Here is a 19,850-nt window from a genome sequence, read left to right as displayed (position 1 = left end):
GGTTTATCTAGAATTGTTGTTTGGAGTATTGTGGAGGGGCTTTGGAGCTAGGAGGCGGATGAATTTACTTTAAGTGATAACTAGGAGGTTGTTTGTAAAACCTCTTCCTTCTTGCTACTGGGAAGGGAGCGGATAAAAGTATGCATTTTGGGAATACATTTCTTTATATCTTTCTCAATGTGTCGATCATGTAATATATTTTTTTCTCCCATGCTTAATCACTAAGCTTACACTAGCCTAGTGAAAAAAATAGAAAATTATACTGCAACATTCTAACTTCTATACCAACTTTTGTACCAAGATATCTTAGGATACACTCACATATTGCTGATGTGACCAAATCCAAACATGTGTTTGGTTCGATGAATGATATGGGTTGGGTTGGGTCGAACCCATTTTTCACTATGTTTGGTTGAAAATGGATGGGAATGGGATGGCCCCGAAAGGAAATATTCCCTAAAATTCCAGGTCAGCTTCACACCTCAAAAGGTGGTGGACCAATCAAACTCACTTTCTCTCTCTAACTTGTATGTGGGGTACTCTATCCCTTATGCCAAACGGATAATAGTATCATTCCACCCAAAAAAAATAGGGATGGATCTAACCCATCCTATCTCGTTTTCAAACCAAACACAAGATGTATATGTCATTAGTCTGATTATTTGTATGAACTATGCGTAATAATGAGCTTGCGAACTACCCGTAATAACAAGCTTGTGAAATTGATATGTTTATCATAAAGAGATTCGTTGTTCCTGACTCTGCTTCACCATAAATGCTATTTGAAGGAACATCATAATAAACTTTTGGTAAAAATTATGTCTTGGTTGAAGTGGAGATAACATTTCTCCTCTGCATATATATAAAGTTTAAGAGAATGAACTGACTCCTTTCACTCTCCTGTCCCTCTTACTATATCATAAAAGTTGTCTAAATTATATTGTTTTGCCAACTCATTAATTTGTTAGAGCAGATACAATAGCATATTATAAGCCAACTATAAACACATTTTGAGAGGGATAAAAGAGGAGAGAGAGAAGAGCAGTGGACTACAGATTTGTAGCCAGTTGCAACACAGACTCCAAGATGTATGTGTGTATGATATGTAAGATTAGATATTAATTGTATAGTATATATTTATAGATAACTATTGTATAAATTGGCTATTAAGTTGATTATAGATGATTTGAAGCTAGCAGTTGGCTATACTATTAAACTTGGGGTGTGTTTAGTTCCACGCTAAAAGTAAAAGTTTGGAGAAAAAAATTGAAAGTTTATATGTATAGGAAAGTTTTAATGTGATAAAAAAGTTAAAAGTTTAAAGAAAAAGCTGGGAAGGCCTAGCTATTAGAGCTCGGCAAAGCCTACTGTTTCTAGTGTCATTGAACGCAGATGCGCGGCGTGTCTGTCGTTTTATGTGCCAAATGCCAATGAGCTCCCGTGGCTGTCCTCTATCCTGGTAGGTGCGCAAAGCTCTTCTGCATTAAGCGAAGCTCTATTCTCGCGAGCCCACTTACGAACTTCATTAAAACCGGAGAAAACGTGCGTGCAGTTGTGGGTGGGAATAGGCGCTTTAGGCTTTCGGGAAAGCCTCATGAGCCCGGCGGGGCGCAGGCACGCAGCGCAGGACGATAGCCACCGGGGCGGATCGCGACCGCATCCCCCCGTCCTTCGGCGCGGCAAACCCCGCAACGGCGCAAGCAACCACCGGGTCGGCCCTGAGACGTGACTTCCTCGTCGTCCCCGGCCGTGGGGGGGCCTTCGCCGCGCGCCCCCCACGTGCGGCCACCGGGGCCGGGCCAATCGCGGCGCCGCGGCCCATGTGGCTCGCGTACCTGCCCGGTCGGCCGGCCGTGGCCGCGGCCGTGGCGGGCGTGCGCTGCTGCCTGTTGCGCGCTAGGCGCTTTCTTCCCCGTTCCAATCGCGTCGCGTCGTGTACCGCCCCTCCTGCGGCCTGGTCCTCCCTGGTCCCCTCTCCTCCCACCGCTGCAGTAGTAATGCGCAGAGCGATCCCCACCGGGAGGGAAATTCCTCGACAACGACGAGCGACGGTGCAGGGGGAAAGTACCGTGATAGTGCACAATACTAGCATCTGCGTGTGCTAGTGCACGCAGCAACAAATGCATACACTTTGAGTTCTGTTACGTCGGGGCGGTAGCCTAAATGGACTGGAATGGAAGGAGGAGATCTCTAATAAGGCCTCCTCCAACAAGGGTGAATCAGCTAGCTCATAAATCTTCACATCAGCTTTTGTATGATATGGAAGAGAGAGAAGATAAGGAGAGAGAATGCACTATCTCTTCTTCAAGAGCTAAGCTCTAAAAAAAATGTGAGAGGGATTGTGAAACCCAAAGCATTTTGAATAATGTGCTATGAGACAATCTATTAAAAAGGTAGACTTTTTGCTATCTCTTGTATAAGGTGGACAAACATGAGCTAGTGCACTAGCTCAACCATTAAAGGAGACCTAAGATCGCTGTCCGGAAGACTGTAACCACCACCATAATTATACGTCTCTTAGAACAGAACAGGGAGAAGATTTGTAAGATCGCTGTCCGAAAGACTGGAACCACCACCGTAATTATACGTCTCTTGGAACACAACAGAAACATGCCAATGTGTCGTTTTAAGCACCAGTGCTATTTGCATCAATATTCGCCATCAACCATGTGGCATGGGATGGAGACATCTTCCTTTTTCCTTGCCCAATGCCGACCAGCAGAGACGTGACTAGGATACAATCAACTTGATGAAGGAGCAAAACTGGCAAATAATAGAGGGAAAACGTGCATAGATGATAGAACAACCGGATAAGCAAGCTTTTCTCACAGCTCCCATCACTATCCACCTCACTTGAAAGGTAGACTGCAACGAAAATGTGTAGGAAAAGGACATATACATGTACACCCTATGTCCCAAAATAAATTTATTCCTAGATTTCTATGTCCAACATTTGACTGACTACTGAAACCCACAAATATCGGAGGGTATCTATATATTCTCGATCTAGAATCAACGCGTATACCGACTACTGGAATATACAATGTTCCATAAAAAGAAAATAAAACCACACACTTTTCCAGCAAAAATTGAAATCTGAACTAGATTTGAGTCAAGCCGTTTTAGGACTAAATTATTTGTTGTTCTCAAAATAGTACTCTCTCTGTTTAAATAAAAATTCCAACTTTTGAAAGAATATGGAACGGAGAGAATAGCTTACAGCCAAGAAAAAAACATATACTCTCTTTATCAAAAAAAATATAAGTATATCATTATTTACAAATTGTACTACAGCATAAGTTATCTGTGTTGATTTTAATGCCGGAAATTCTATATATTTCCAGGCAATGAGATGTTTAGGAACGGAACTTTCACCTTCTTTCTCAACTCACCTCTCTTTTTCGCGTGCATGCTTTTCAAACTGCTAAATGATATTTTTTTTTAAAAAAAAAGATTTCTATAGAAAAGTTGCTTTAAAAAAATTGTATTAATTCATTTTTCAAGTTTTCTAGCTAATACGTAATTAATCACCCATTAATGGAAAACAATGTTTTCCGTGTGGGGAGGTGGAGTTACCGAACTCAGCCTATAAGCATTTCAGAATTCAAATTTTGACCACTGAAGTGACTAAGGGCCTGTTTAGTTCGCGAAAATAAAATTTTTGGATGTCACATCGGATGTTTGACCGGATATTGGAAGGGATTTTCAGACACGAATGAAAAAAAACTAATTTCATAACTCGCTTCGAAACCGCGAGATGAATCTTTTAAGCCTAATTAATCCGTCATTAGCACATATTGGTTACTGCAGCACTTATGGCTAATTATAAACTAATTAGGATCAAAAGATTCGTCTCGCGATTTCCCCCCTAACTGTGCAATTAGTTTTTGTTTTTATCTATATTTAATGCAATACTATTTTCCTCTCTACAATGATATCTAAAGGTCAGACTGAGCCCCTAGCGGTCTGACCGAGCCGTGGACGGTCTGACCGGCCACTACACTGCGGTCAGACTGGTCAGGTTGAGTGGGCTCAATGATTGCCCTGTAGCCGTTACAAAGTAGTCCGGTCTGACCGGTCACACTATGGTGGTCTGATCGGCAGAGTACAAAGTTAGAGATTTCGACTCCAACGGCTAGTTTTGGTGGTTGGAGTTATATATACCCACTCCCTAGCAGTAAGGGTAAGGTTTTGGCACTCCATTGCATTATTTTAAACCCTTGCAAGAGCTCTCACACCCTTGGACACTTAGTTTATTTAGTGAGGTGTTAGAAAGTGAGTTAAGCCAATCAAAATGCATTGTTTCATTGTTAAAGCTAGCGTGGCACTTGATCATCCTCGGCTAGCTTCCTGTACTTATTACTCTTGGAGGTTGCCACCTCCTAGACGGCTTGTGGAGGTATTGCCCGGTGACTTCTCCGAGGAAATTGTGGAGGAGCCTCGGCGCCGGTTGTGAGTGGTTTGGAGTTCACCACCTACGGAGTGAAGGAAGAACTACCCCTAGTGATCGAGGCTTGGGTAGTCCTCTCCGTGGTCCGGCTCCCACCTTGCCCACCCCTTGACGAAGGGGGCGTGCGGTGGCTTTGTAATTGAGCGGTGGAGTTGGGCTCACCTCAACGGGGATTAGGAAACCGGCGAGTTTCCGAACCTTGGTGAAAAATTCCTTATCTCTTGTCTTATTTATTTGTTGCATTTACATTTATGCAATTTACATTCATAGAGACATATTTGAGCTCATATCACCCTAGGTTTGCAAAACTTAAATTAGTTGTTTAGCTAATCTTGTATCTCACTTTGCCTAGCAACTTATGTTAGTTTTGTTTAAATGCCATTTAGTTTTAAATCGCCTATTCACCCCCTATAGTCGTCATCTCGATCCTACAGCTACATGTGTTGCATCACAAAATTTAAAGTCAATAGCTGTGAAGATTTTTATCAACTTTGGATGGAGATTTAGCAATAGACTTGAACTATGAATAAGTTGCTATTTTCATTTGGTTGGTGTGGTTATCTCTTTTTTCATTTACCTTTGTTTTTTTTCTGTCGTGTTTGAGCTTTATAATAAGTGAGGCCTTGTTTAGATAAAAAAATTTTAGCCAAAAACGTCACATCAAATGTTTGGACACATGCATTAAGCATTAAATATGGACGAAGAAAAAAAAGAATTACACAGTTTGCATGTAAATTGCGAGACGAATTTTTTGAGCCTAATTACGCCATGATTTGATAATATGATGCTACAATAAACATTTGCTAATGATGGATTAATTAGGCTTAATAAATTCGTCTCGCAGTTTACAGTAGAATCTATAATTTATTTTATTATTAGTTTACGTTTAATATTTCAAATATGTATCCGTATACTTTAAAAACTTTATGTCCAAATAACTAAACACACATTGACTGTAGCTTCAGTTGAAGAACCGGGTTTAATATTTCATTATTATAAAAAAAGGTTCACCGTTTCCTTTCCACGGTTGACGGGCGGTAACCAAACCAAAGCCGCCACATGGGAACCAAACCAAAGTCACAACGCTGGCATGTGTGATTGGGAGCCTGTGAGGCCGTGGGCCGTGCCTCCCGTGACGCCATTTCAGCGACCGGAAGAGGGTCGTCAAACGGCCAGATCTCGCGTCTCTGGTCGACGGCTCTCTACCAGAATACCCAAATCACCCCTCGCACGGTCCACGACACCAAGCGGCCGCGCGCCACACCAAACTCAATACTACAGGGGATAATCACGTCATTTGCGGCCTTCACGGGTGAGGCAAAGCGAGAATTCCAAGCTCCGGTTGTCCGGTGAGACGGGGCGCCTTCTTCTCCACGCCGCCGCCGCGTGGGCCAGGCCGAATAGAATCAAAACTCAGACCACCACCAAGCCTCGCGGTTTCTCGCCGTCCGAGCGGCCAAGCGGAGAGCGCCTCGATCCGCCCGCCGCCGCGCATGAGGATCCTCGCGCTCGTCGTGGCGGCCGCGGCCCTCCTCGCCGCCGCCGCCACCGCGCACGAGCACCACGGCGAGGCGCCCACCTGCGCCGGCGGCGGCAGCGGGCGCGTGCTCGCGGAGTTCCGTCCAGGGGAGGTGACCCTGGACGGGCACCCGGCAGACTGGGACGGCGTGGAGGCGTCGGAGTTCGCGCTGCTTCCGGCTCTTGACCCCGACGAGGACAAGGCCTACGCCGGCGGCAAGGTCTTCGTCAAGGTGCGCCCTCCCTGTTGCTCTGTCTACGCCTCGATCGCTTACTGCGCAGGAGCACACGGATCTTGATAAATAAGGTGGATCGTATGATAGAAACTACTATGTCGTATGTTGAAATGGTGATGGGTGAACCCGTCTCATGAACCTTCGTGATTACCCGTCTCATGAACCTTCGTGATTATGTAGCATTTGGGGTGGTAAATCTTAGATTTGTCAGAAGTATCGAACTTAGGTAGCTTCCTGAAGTAATGGGAGATGCGATCCATGTGTTGGATGCATCGTAAATGGTGGCGTTGTTTAACTCTTTTGGATTGACATGTGCAGGCTGTGCATGATGGCGTCAACATTTTCTTCATGCTGAAAGTTGATGGGGATTACACCTACACTAAAGGGTACTTTCGCCCTCTTTCATTGTGCACATATATACTAAGCGTGGATTGAGGCCATTGGTCTGCATGGCAGACCGGTAGTGGAGTTCGTAGTGCTCTTTATGTTCACTCTTTTAGTCTTTTAGTTGTGATGTTACATTGGATTGGATAAATTGGACAGCCATATTGATTTGTTCACTAGTTCAAGAAAGTGCCATACTGCCATGGTGATAGGTTCTCTCTCTCTCTAATCCAAAACGTCTTTTTTTAACCCAATTTTAATGTACTAAAGCTGTAGCTATGTGGGTGATGGGGACAGAGGGATTTATACACTAGTTTCAGTTAGTGGTATTACATGGTCACAGAATGCCAGTCTCTCTTATTGCCTTGGTCTTCTCTATGGTCTCATGGTATTTTATTTGACCGAGGTACTCATGATCAATATGGAGAAAAATGATATGGGGTGTTAGCCATGTTATTCTGCTTCTTCAGATGTGTGGTTCTGACTTCTGAGCAAGTAACCTGTGCTTTTGATTGGCTTGTTGAACATTACAGCGAAAATAAGAAGTGCCCTTCTGTTGCTCTGATGTTCCAAATTGGAGAGAAAGCAACGTACTATAATGTAAGTTTGCGATGCTGTAATTATTCCCAAATCTCAAGTCATAGTGTATTAGTGTTCGTGTAAGCGGCTAAGCGCTAACCAACATGTGTCAGTTTGGCACTATTGAAATATTACAAAAGTAGTTAGATCTATTTCTTACAGTGTGCTGACCACTGAGCAATTTTTTGAGTATATATGGATAATTCTACGTGACTTTTGCTGCTCTATTATCACATCATCTCAAATGTTGAGCTGTATGGCCTTTTAGATGGGAGGGTGTAAAGATATGCCTGGTTCATGCACAAGCAAAAGTTGCAGAGGTCAAGAGGTTGACATTATGCACTTTTCTGTTGGAAATGCTATCCCTGGACGTCTTTATGGTGGAAATCACATAGATAATGCAGACGGAAATGGCGGTGATAGGTAATTTCAACAATGCCTTTCTTGATGGTGTTTGTGTAGTTATATGTGATAGCATGCCAAAAGTCACTATTGATCTTTGGGTGTGCAGATTCGGTCATCTTGTTGATTTATATTCATGGAATCCGCATTGCCGATACCTTGATGGGATAGGCCCTAAAGGTACTTCTATTTCCAAAATGCAGAAAGTATCATCTTATTTGTCATTTCCACTAAATTAGAATATTGAAGATATTTTCGGTTTTGTCTGTGTCAACCTTTCGTGAATGAATGTTGAGCTTGAATCATGATTTGTTTCAGAGAATAATTCAAATGCTCAGAATGATTGGCATGGGGCATGGTGGCATAGCTCTCTGACCTTTCACTCAGGTAAGCCATGAGCTCCTCCTGTCCTTTCTTCCAGGTTTTTGTCATTGAAGCTATTAAGTGCTGAAAATTCTCATTAGACTCACCATTGCAGCATACCTTAAACGTTAGAGATGTTTTACAGTGCTTGGAAAGTACTAGAGGTACCTCCACTTTAAAGTCATCAACGGCTGATATTTCTTTATAGTTGAGGTGTCTCTATTACCTTGCAAGCACAGCCATGTATATTTCTCAAAGCGAAGGCACCTCTAGGCATCACAGATCTCAAAAATGTTACCCTTCTCATTCATATGAGTATAAATCTGCTCATATGCCAGATGGTATCTAGAGGAGTTAAGGCATACATATACCGAAACAGAAGCAAACGACATTTGGAGGATTAATCTTCTCGATTCCTCCTTTTTTGCATGCTATAAAATGTAGTGCTTAATGGACTTCGACTGCAGCATATGGAAGCTTTATCTTAAGACCATTCAGACAGTCAACAAATAAACATTTTTTTATCATTGCATAAGCTTTGATGGAAAAGGGAAATCTACCCAAATAAAATTATATTGTCTGACTATCATGTGTTCTTCCTCTCCAGGCTTTGTGGATGATGACAGTCCTTACGGAAAACAAGATGAGAAGGGCACATATTATTTTGAGTTTTCAAGGCCCCTAAGAACAATGGATCGATTACAGCAGGTAGTTATCTACTATTGTTTCAATTCTTCCCAATATTCCATGAGCACCAGCATGCCTAGAGACATGTGCATAAATGCATATATGAAGTTACCAACAAATAGTTATACATTATATTTCTAATGTACCGACAGCTAGGTCTGCAATTTTCCAGTATTGCAACTGTGATTGTGTCTAAATAACATTGCCATAGTTGGGTGGCCATCCTGCTCATCCTCTTCTTACTAAGACGCGTGCACCTTATTATGATCCGTTAGCAAGGTTCTAAACACTGCTCTACTTGACCTAACATGTAACCTCTTTGCGTATGAGTATAGTAATTGTTTTAACCACGTGATTATTCAGGTTACTTGTACAACCAGGCATTTGCAAGGTGGTCAGATTAGGATGATACATGCCAGTTTTTTTTGTGACACAGGATAGTTGTCTAGTAGTATTATCGATTATTTGGTCATATACTCATATGATAGCTTTGATTACTTGGTATCTAAGGTTGAATTGAGTAAAAAACTTGGCTGGTGGGGGAAAGATTGCCCCCCATGGTATTTCACAAAGAAGAGCTCAACCGGAGCCCAGCCAAGAAAGGTCACAGAAGCCGGCCCCCCTCATACATGGGGATGCCGCCCCCTGTGGTTCGGGAATTAAGCCCTTAACCCATGCTTTCAGGCTCAGCCCACTACTAGCGAGTGACATCTTTTTACCCAACCTGAAAATCGCTCCCACGGGATGGAATAGCTTTTGGTATGGTTGCATTACCAAATTTGTTTTACTAGATTTTGCGCTTAAATGTTCCTTTGGCCATGCAGGATGCACAGTTCACGATAGGTGGGCCCAACAGTATGGCTGTGGCTTTCTGGTACCCAAACGATGGCAAACCATGGAGCAAGTCCGAGCATTATTCGGCCAGCTGCGACTGGTTGGTTCTTGATATTCAACCATCCATGGAAGCTGCACATTACCGCCCAGCTCCAAATCGTTCATGGGATGCTGCAACTGCCTTTGCCTTGCTTCTTTCGGTAGTAGCAATCTGTATATCCGTTTTTGTGGGCTACGGGGCTTCTAAGAACAGGAGCAGCGTCCAATTTACACCACTTGAGCAGATCTAGTTCGTTTGCTGGAGAAAAGAATTTGATGGTCTCGAGTTTCATTATTTGTGATGCGACAAGGGACGCTATTTCATCTGTTGCTGATGCACTTTCATGATCCTACATAACACTTCTACGTCGAGGGATTGCTGTGTTGCATCTTTGTAATCTAGTGTAGGACACTGAAAATACATACGATTCAGAATTTCAGACTAGATTTTGGTTTTATACCTGTACGGTTCATTTTCTGTAAATGATGTATGTCGGCTACATGCACATCTAGAACTTACACTTTTACGTTCTTAAATTTGAGCACAGATGATTTTCATACAAATGTTGAAGTGCTTCATGTGATGGCTGAACAAAGTTTCTTTTCCTACAGCATGGTTCTTTTACCATTCAAAAGACAATTATTCCCTCTTTACTCATTTAATTGATTTACTTGTTCTTAAACTGAACGGGAAAGAGTGGACATGCTCAGTTTGTTATTAACAAACCAAACATACTCTTACCATTGTTACTCTACCAAAATTTAGTAGTTTAGAAGTTCTTACATATAAACACTACCAAAATTTGATAAAGGGTGAGTGTACGCACGTACGTGGGTGTCTACGTTTATATTATGTTTCGAAAATAAAAATGATAAGGCTACAAAAAGAACGTATCTAGCACTATCAAATTTTTGTAAACATAAAACCGATTTTGTAAACATCTGGCGACAAATTTTTGGCCCGAAATCACTCGGATTTGCTTCCCTTGGATTAGTCTCTGCATTATTTAGTTAGCGGCTGTGATGCGTTTCTTTCCCACGCACGCATGAGGTCAGCAACATCTAGCTTGGCACAGTATTGATGAGTACACACATTGCACGTCGATGCGGCTAGGTGAAGAGATTGAAGAAATAAAATATAAAATTACACTCCTATGACATGCAAGTGCACTATAATTTTGATAAAAAATATTGTGTAAGTAAATATGTATTAGTTAATTTATTTAAAATATAAAATTACAGTCCTATAACTTAAAATACATTTGTAAATACATTCGTAAATTCAATTGATATAACATAAATTCAATTGATATAACATGTAAGTGTACTGTAATTTTGATAAAAATGTTGTGTAAGCAAATATATATTTGTTATTTTCTTTTGTAGTCTGTTGGATGTAAATCTAAAGGTAAAAAAATCTAAGTTCTTTTAGAAATCACCCGCAAAAGGATAGGATTTGTCAGGCAGTTCCACGTAAAAATGTACTGAAATTTGACAATACCCATTACCGGTATGGTTGATTTGAGGCCCAAAGGAAACCGAACCGATGCAGCAGTGGAGGCCCATGATATGAGAACCCGGAAGCAACAACCTGCAGTTGCAAGCCCCATCCATCATCACCATTCACCAACCAGCGCGTCTCCATGGGCTTAGGGTTTTAGCTTCTGTAGCAGCAGCGTGGCAAAGGTTTTCGCGGCAGCCGGCATCACCAATGGCTTAGCAGCAATCAAGCTCTCACCACTCCGGCGTCGCTCGTAATCCATCTGCTTTACCCCATGGCCGACCCAGAGGACGCCGCCGCCGCCGCCGCCGCCGGGAATGAAGACGACGTGGAGGACCTCTACGCGGACCTCGACGACCAGGTGGCGGCCGCGCTTGCCGCCGCCGGGGAGAGCGGAGGCTCCAACCCGGCCACCGACGGCGAGGCCGAGGCCGAGGCGCCGGGAGCCCACCACACGGAGGCCGACGCGAACGAGGCGGTGGACTTGGGCGACGGGACTGCGGGCTACATCAGCAGCGACGAGGAGAGCGAGGATGACCTCCATATCGTGCTCAACGAGGATGGCGCCGCGCCGCCGCCTCCTCCTCCTGCTGGCCGATGCGAGGAGGGGAGCGAGGAAGGGGAGGTTTCGGGTAGCTGTGTGAAAGGCCTGTCTACTGATGGCGGTCGGGGCAAGGTATGCTTCACGAATTGGCGAATAACCCGTAGGGTAAAATTTCGTAGAAATTGTAGACAGTATTGGAAATCGAAAGTGCAGGGGAAGTTCCAGAATCGTCTGTCATTAGTCTGTGGCACAGCTCACTTCTTCAGTTAATCCCACCCCACAAGGGAATTGAGAGGGATTTGGAGGGGAATAAGGTGTGAATTAATCCCCTCGATCCCTACCTCTTGGGGATTAACTGAACAAGGCCTAACAGATTTCATTTCCATCGTATTATTTGCAAGTATTTTCTATCTCTTTTCTGTTACTAATTAGGATGAATGGTATATCACAATATCACATTGAGTTATGTATTTGATTTTGCTGGGAGCAATTCTATTGACATTTGTTTTTTTATGTGGTGTTCCGTGTTCCAGCTTGGTGAGCTTCACCGGAAGGGGCTTTTCGAGAAAACAACAGCACCGATCACAGGACAAGGTGATCGAAGCCACCAGCATGCATTTCAAAAGGAATTCAATTTTTTCTTACCAAGGAACAGGTGCCATTCTGTCTTTGGCCCAAGAACAAACAACTGATTCTTGTAATTCTCGTCGTAGTTTTCTGGAATATTCAACGTTTAAAGTCATGATCTCTCTGACATGATAGTTATGATCTTAATTTGGCCAATAGACATTAAAAGATATTCCTGCTAACTGCAGAGTTATTAGTTATGCCTACTAGCTGCATAAGTTGGCCTTTCTGTCTATATGCATACCATAACTAGAATGTGCAATTGCACTTGACCTCTGATTTGGACGTTATGGTATGTTACTTCAGGACAGTTTTTGACGTAGACATTGAAGCATTTCAAGAGAAGCCCTGGAGACAGCATGGTGTGGATCTCACGGACTACTTCAATTTCGGTCTGGATGAAGAAAGCTGGAGAAAATATTGTTTTGACATGGTAGGCTTTAATGTTTTGTTGACTCATTATTTTGTTCACATTTATGTTATAATTTTTTAGTCCAATAGATGATAATAGAGCCCCTTTTTCTCTCCTGTAGGAACACTTCAGGCATGGAACCAGAACACTTGCAAATGAATTGTCAGGATTGCAACAGGTGAGATAACCTGAAATTTCATTCAATCATTCTATTTGCCAGAAAAAAGAATTGTTTACATATCTCTGCATTCAGGAGTTCCATTACAATCTTGGATTGAGTAAATCAGTGCCAAAGTCAGAGATTTATTCTGTATTGAAAGAAGGAAATGGGATTGCTAAGGTATTATGAAGTCATATTTTGGAGTGAATGGATCAATTTATTCTTTATGTGCTATCTGCCATAGCTAACTTGTATTGTTCATATAGCCAAAGGGTAGAGCAATCCATGTTGAAGGTGGTATGCATGAACGTCTTCCATCAGCAGATATGTGGCCTCCAAGACAAAGGGATTCTGATGTGATACAGGTATGTGGTGTCAAGGTCTTTATTATGTTGCAGCTATATATCTTCTAAGTTCTAACAATTAATCTGATTGTGCAGGTAAACATGATGTTCCCACCCTCAAACCGCTCCAGTTCAGATGACAGGTCCACAGTAAATGACAAATGCATCACTACCAAAAGGTATGCATAGTTGAGACCACAAGTTGGTGTTGTTTTGCGGAAGGTTAGAATTGTATTTTGCAAAATGATCAATAAGCTGATTTTTTTCTCAATCACAATAGATGTGGGCCATCCAATAACCATCCAGGTGTTGATGAATATCTGAAGGAAACTAGCTCTGTGGTGGACAGAGTGGTTGATAAAGAAGTGCACAAGAGAGGTTCCTCAGAGTGTACCAGGAGCAAAACGGTTCTAGGAGATTCTGCCTGTGCAGGGGCTCAATCTTCTACTCCTGATAATTCTGACATGCTTTCTGAAGAATCAACAGAAGATTTTCATTTTAAGAGGAAGCGTGGAAAATCAAATTCCAATGCTTTTTATGTGGAAACCAACCGTAAGGATGAGCATGTCTTATCAGATTTTTGCCGTCATGCAAGTAAATCAGACCAAGAAAGTAGCAAGGGTGAGAGCCATAGATATACCCCCTCTCCTGCTGATGACAGATATCACAAGGCAACTAAACGTCAGAGGATGGATGAAGCTGGAGCATGCATTTCTAGTCGATCTCTTAATAACTGCCAAAGTGATCACCATCTCCATGAATCTGGACATAGAGCAAAAAAAGAACTGAAGAGGCAAAGTTTAGCTGGTGGAAAACATGCCCTCTTTGAGAGACAAGAAAACACAACAGATAACTACTCTAGTAGGTATGCTCGAAAGCATAAGCATAAAAGATCTAGCTCAACTTTCCTTGGCACCAATTATCGAGTTCACAATCAATTGTGCGAAAAGCAAGAGTATTTACCGCTGGGAAGAGCAGCTTTGAGAAATGATGAACAATGCAGCGCTGATTATAATCAAAGACATAGGCGATCTTGGCGTGAAATCAACGATGATGAAGATATTGTGGGGTGCTATTCCGCCAGGCGGTGGCAGCAACGCCATGATGATCTACATGGATCCCATTCAATGCTAAAAGCTGAGGTTTGTGATGATATTGATGGACATATGTACAGAGAAAGGCGATACGAGGAAACAAGAAAAATCAGACATGACCGCAATGGGGATGATGAATTTTTCCATTACACTGATTACAGATTTGGCAAGGTACTGGATCCTGAGGATAGGCGCAGATGCAGAAGTCAATCTGCAGAAAGCTGTGATGAGCATTTCAGACGTTCTGAACATCTTGTGTTTGATCATTTCACACATCCTGACCAACTTATGTTGTCTCATCAGGCAAATGACAACCACAGGAAATCTGAGAAGGGTTGGCCTGGGCCTGCTGCAAGTTTGACCTTTATGAGATCAAGAAACAGATTCATTGATAACGAAAGAATCCAAAATGGTAAAATGAAATACAACCATGATGGATATTATGAAAAGAAAAGGCAGCATGATTCTGTATTTGATGTTGACGACATTCAGCAACCTGCTTTGTACACTGGTTCTGTTGCTGAGACTGGTCAATGTATTCGACCAGTGAAGAGGAGGGTTCATGCTGATCATTCCATGAACCGTAAAGATCGTTTCAATTCATCATATCAAAAAGGAAGGAGATTGATGCATGGTTGGTCCATGATCAGTGATAGAGATCTTTATGTTGCTGAGATGCACAATTCTCCAAAGGATATTGATGTAGAAGCTATGTGTAGTCCCAATGATATGAGAAATAGCAATAATATTCCAAACATTTATGATAAGATAAGGCATGAAGTCGTGAATTTGCAGCCGAGGGACACAGATAACATGCTCTTGATCCATAGGAAGAGAAAGGTAAACTTTGAGGAGGCAATGCCAATATTGTTGTACATATATATAATTTTTAATATATATTCCATTCTACATCTTTCCTTAAATTATTCCTTTTGTGATGAGTGATACATGCACATAAAAGGGAAAAGATAGTGCTTCAATGCCCTCCTGAAACTCCATAACTAAATCAGACAGACTATAAAGCTACAGTAGTAATGGAGTAGCAGAAAATTGCTAGTCAGGCCCTCGATTTGGTTTGCAAATTATGTTTTCCTTTTTATATAGAGGATTTAAGCACTTACCACAAAGTATCTATTTCTCTTTGTTTGAGCAGTACAGTTTTTATATGATCTGGTGAGATCCTACATGGCTCGGTTCCGTTATAAATCTGTCTTGGTTAACAGCTGGATAATAGTTATTCATATTTAAACAGGCCTGATATAACTCTGCCTCTAGATTCTGGACATATATATGTCACCCGCTATCCACTTCTTGGACTGCCTTGTGCTATGACATTGCTTGTGTTATTCTCTTGCTAATATGTAGCCATTCCCACTTTCATGCTCCCAAGTCTCAATCTTCTTTCAGAAAAGGGGAGATCATATCCTGCTCCTTGATTCCATGTTGCAGCATTGACATACTCATGTTCAATGAGTGAATGAATCGATCTGTATCAGTACTCACTTGAATGTACTTAGTGAGCTGCTAGTTTGTCTGTAGTTTGTACATTTTGGAAGGGTGTAGTTTTTGCATCCACTCCCTGCATCATGTTTTAGAAAGAGGAATCCTCTCTTGTTTTGTGACAGCAAGGCACTGCATGGGCATGGACAGTGCCATTCTACCTTCCAACATGTTGCCATAATCCCATGAGTATAAACAATAAAAATATAAATATTACCTAAACTTTCTTTGGTGTTAGTGAAGTACATACTATGTTTACTTATAATTTTTTTCACATGTGAAATACATTATGGTCAAAGTGTATCCATTCATACAATTAAATGCTAGGTTGACTATCGGTTCATGGTATTAAAAGTTGATGAATATTATTTACTTCAATACAACTGCATTGAATATTCTACGTGTCTGTTTAGTAATATTCTACGTGTCTGTTTCTTGGTTGGTTACTTATAATAATAACACTTTATCAACATGTGATGCAAGGATCCAATGCTTCATGAAGTGTTTGGCGTCCAATGTGTGCCAAAAATCTAACTACTTGTTTACATGCTAACACATCCGCATTTTAGTCATCTCCTCCCATCAGTTAATATTCATCTACAACCATGTTGTCCATGTAGCCACATCAACTATCCTCTCTTCCTCATTCTGTTTGTGTTTGTTGTGTATAAATGCTCATGTCTGAATATCTTGTTACTTCAGTAACTGTGCTGGTGTCTCTTTGACAAATTATTAAATCATATAGATGCAAGCTTAAGAAGTGACACAAGTTACACCTCCTGACTTGTTAATTTATGACAGTATTGTACCTGATTTAGCACAACACTCCACATTTGGACTTTCCAACTAAACAACGATAAGCACTGAACTGATCCCAGACAAACTTCTTCAAATGGATTAACTATTATGTTGTTTTTCTTCTCCAAATTGTTTTTGATAATCAATCAAGGCATGTTTGGATTTAGGATACTGATGTGGAATAGGAATTGATTATGAGTTGAACTAACCCTTGATAGTAAAAGATGGAGGGTGAGTATCAGTTCACTCCATTCCCTACTCCTATCCCACCTTCTTTCCCCCAAGTCTAAATACCTCCTGTCCTCCTGAAAATCTACATGTAAGTAAAAGATTTTGAAAATTTAATCATCAGGGCAGTTAATAGTATGTTGACTACATTATTATTATGGGCCATAACTAAAGTATTGCAACTTGGTTGTTGACAGTTGTCTTGATGTCACAAAATGGAATTATTGGGAGTCATATGATGCTTAAATTCCTTTTTTTCCCTTAAAAAGTGGTATAATTTAATGCTCAATGAGATATATATGTTAGTTTGTGAAGTATCATTATCCGTTTCTATTGTTTGCTATATGTTTCCTATTCATTCAGCACGAGCAATTCTCTGTTCTTCTTTTATGTTTCAATTTGTAGATGTTAATATTTTTTCTTTCAGTGGTTTTAACGGTCCAAAGGAGCTCTATATTTAGCCAGGATGATTGATTTACAATATTCTGCTGTATGTCCTGCAAACCTAATTTTGGTGAGGTGCGGAGGCTTAGAATGGGAAATGACCATATTTAGTTCAATTGCTGTTATTTCACCAACAGTGATAGCATTTCTGTTGTTAGTTGGACTACAAAAGCAACAGGATATGCATAAGTTTAACAAATCAATTTGTTGTTCTAATTTTACATTTATGTTCAAGTTATCTTCAATGCAGGTAGTATGTTCCTGTTCAACAAAAAAAAAACATAAATAGTTATGCCCACTTAACATATGCTGTTATCAGAAAATTTAAGGTTACCATGCCTGCATATTTTTTGGTTGGTAATGCTACATGCATTGTTGCATCACCAGATATTTTAACTTTTGCGACTCTTAATTCTCTTTCTTCGCCTAACATCCTCTAAGTGTCCTAATTACTGCTAATGAACATGATTATGGCATTTTCCTCTGTGCTTTCACCAAGTTTTGTGTGTAACTCTCATCTAGTGTTCTGTGATCCATCTTCATATGATTTTTGATGGGCTAACTACTGAAAAATGCCAGTTATTTTTGGATATTGACACCACCGAAACCGTATCTCTCCGCACTTGTTTGCTGAGCAAGGCATGATCTTATAGTTTTCTCTTGTGTTATGATCTTTTGCTTGTAACATAGTGTTCTATGTTGATTTATAATTAGGCATAGCTTGAAATGCTTTGAAGAGCAACTTTTTTTTTTTGAAACGTACAATTTTTTTCAGCCATGGAACAAAAATATGTTCATTCTTGCTCTGTTACTATTTGTATTGGCTATTTCAGGACTAGAGGTGTATTTTACCTTGTCATAGCATGTGTTTTCCCACTGTCTGCTGGACTTCTGTTCCTCAATGCTATATTATCATCTTTTGCAGTTTAAGCGACAAGGAATTGAGATAAGGCGTGTGGTCGAAAGTGACAGTGAGGGATGTCTTCCTGCTGACAGTGACTTGCACGGTTCCAAACATAAGAACATACATCAGAAAGTGCGTAAACCAAGAGCCTTCCGTATCTCGCGCAATCAGGCCTCAGAGAAATCTGAACAACAAAAACAGCAACATGTGAGCAACAATCAAGAATATGAAGAGATTGAGGAGGGAGAACTGATCGAACAGGACCATCAGGATACTGCTTCCAGAAGCAAGTCTAACCACCAAAGAAAAGTAGTACTGAAATCAGTGATAGAAGCAAGCTCAGCATGCCAGGGAGGGGTGATTAATGCAACATCAAAAGACGCTGATTGCAGCAACGGAGCTACAGGGGAATGTGATAATAAACATATACTTGAGGTAATGAAAAAGATGCAGAAAAGAAGTGAAAGGTTCAAAGCGTCTATTGCAACCCAAAAGGAGGAAGATGAAGACAGGAAAGAATCGTTGGCCGTGACTTGTGATGTAGATGACATCAAGAATCAGCGACCTGCAAGGAAACGGCTTTGGGGTTGTAGTGGTTAAGATGCTAGAAACCTTTAACAAAGCTCAAACAAACCTTGTGTCAGGCATAGTTTATCACAGACCATCACCATTTGGTTGAGCCAGAATGTCTAGTAAACATCTCTAACCAGGTTTGATCAAGACTCTAACGCTCCAAAGGTATTCAGGTTCAGAAACCGTAGATCTTTTGTTTGTTTGGAATGAGAGGAAAAATATACAGAGCATTCAATTTTTTGCCTATGTAATACATTTACAATGTTGACATTATCTACCATAATTCTTCATAGTAATATGGTAGAAAATGGAAAGAAAAACTGAAAGTTTATGCATATGTCTGTAATGGATTGCTCCCTTCCAACAGAGTATTGACTTCTGGTAAACTGGGAACTGAACTCTCCATATGTATTTATACACAATTTTGGATCTGAGACGCTGTTACATTTCTGCTTGTCATGCAATTTTGCGTTTATTTCAATAGTACCGAAGTTAACTTTCTTTCAGCTGTGATGTCGTCCAGTTATACACCTGTGCACTTGTTCTGATATTTGAATGACATTTCCCGTGGATATCCTCAGCTTTGGAGATGTTGATATTGAGCTTTTAGCTTTGTTTGGAATAATGGGCTAGTTTGGTTTAAGGCCTAAATTAGGCTTACCAATATTTGGCAATTTCAATAGTGTTTAGTGTCTATTTTGTTTGAAGCCAAATTTTGGCATGCTTTCTTAGGCCATTTCAATAGTGAACTTAGGCTATTTTGGTTTCAATCCAAATACAACTTTACCTTATCAAAATTAGTCATGCAAAACTTATCAAAATTTAGCATTGTCAAAATTTGGTAAGGCCTATTTAGACCACAAACCAAACCAACCCAATATGTTCTCTCCTTTTTTTCCCTCGAGTCCTGCACGAAATATGGTGCCGTGTTCCTGTAGGTAGCTTCAATGTTCCAGAACGCATTCGGCATCCACTCGCATTTGTGAACAGTACTGTTTGTTTGACTGGAGTAGTAGCATGCAGTAGCTGCCGTGTTGATAACTTGATATATCTCCAGTCCCTTCCGTAAAATTTTCTGTCTCCAACTCGAGATGGGCATTCAGCCTCGTACCTCTAAAAGGAAACACACACAAAAAAGAAAAAAAAAAGACAGAAAAAAGATAGAGAGAGAAAAAAAAAGCTTTCTGCAACAGAAATACGCCACTCGTACCGACAAAAATATCGAAGCA

General features: G+C 41.0%; 2 protein-coding genes across 2 annotated transcripts; both read left to right on the top strand.

Moving 5' to 3' along the window:
* Positions 1-5,760: 5,760 nt before the first annotated feature.
* LOC4332622 (FIP1[III]-like protein) lies at positions 5,761-10,082 on the top strand. Its single transcript, NM_001360200.1, has 8 exons — positions 5,761-6,201; positions 6,523-6,590; positions 7,122-7,188; positions 7,436-7,590; positions 7,679-7,749; positions 7,888-7,956; positions 8,540-8,640; positions 9,444-10,082. The coding sequence occupies exons 1-8, from the start codon at positions 5,944-5,946 to the stop codon at positions 9,741-9,743; spliced, it is 1,089 nt and encodes a 362-aa protein (NP_001347129.1). The 5' UTR covers positions 5,761-5,943; the 3' UTR covers positions 9,744-10,082.
* Positions 10,083-11,178: 1,096 nt separating this feature from the next.
* LOC111828501 (uncharacterized) lies at positions 11,179-19,055 on the top strand. Its single transcript, NM_001360201.1, has 9 exons — positions 11,179-11,669; positions 12,071-12,192; positions 12,471-12,597; positions 12,698-12,754; positions 12,830-12,916; positions 13,003-13,101; positions 13,177-13,259; positions 13,361-15,014; positions 18,070-19,055. Exons 1-9 carry the CDS (start codon positions 11,268-11,270, stop codon positions 18,646-18,648), a joined length of 3,210 nt encoding a protein of 1,069 aa, NP_001347130.1. The 5' UTR covers positions 11,179-11,267; the 3' UTR covers positions 18,649-19,055.
* Positions 19,056-19,850: the final 795 nt, after the last annotated feature.

Source organism: Oryza sativa, chromosome 3 (genome assembly GCF_034140825.1).
Source record: "Oryza sativa Japonica Group chromosome 3, ASM3414082v1".
In the NCBI taxonomy this organism is placed as follows: domain Eukaryota; kingdom Viridiplantae; phylum Streptophyta; class Magnoliopsida; order Poales; family Poaceae; genus Oryza; species Oryza sativa.
The sequence above is the reverse complement of the archived record's forward strand: the minus strand, read 5'-3'. Positions and strand labels throughout refer to the sequence as shown.

What these genes read in the sequence shown, in the direction of transcription:
- LOC4332622 (NM_001360200.1), top strand. Translation starts at nt 5,944, where the DNA reads ATGAGGATCCTCGCGCTCGTCGTGGCGGCCGCGGCCCTCCTCGCCGCC. An exon ending in CTCTCTGACCTTTCACTCAG is followed by an intron (nt 7,957 to 8,539) that starts GTAAGCCATGAG and finishes CTTCCTCTCCAG; the next exon opens with GCTTTGTGGATGATGACAGT. An exon ending in CAATGGATCGATTACAGCAG is followed by an intron (nt 8,641 to 9,443) that starts GTAGTTATCTAC and finishes TTGGCCATGCAG; the next exon opens with GATGCACAGTTCACGATAGG.
- LOC111828501 (NM_001360201.1), top strand. Translation starts at nt 11,268, where the DNA reads ATGGCCGACCCAGAGGACGCCGCCGCCGCCGCCGCCGCCGGGAATGAA. An exon ending in CTGATGGCGGTCGGGGCAAG is followed by an intron (nt 11,670 to 12,070) that starts GTATGCTTCACG and finishes TCCGTGTTCCAG; the next exon opens with CTTGGTGAGCTTCACCGGAA. An exon ending in AAGGAAATGGGATTGCTAAG is followed by an intron (nt 12,917 to 13,002) that starts GTATTATGAAGT and finishes TTGTTCATATAG; the next exon opens with CCAAAGGGTAGAGCAATCCA.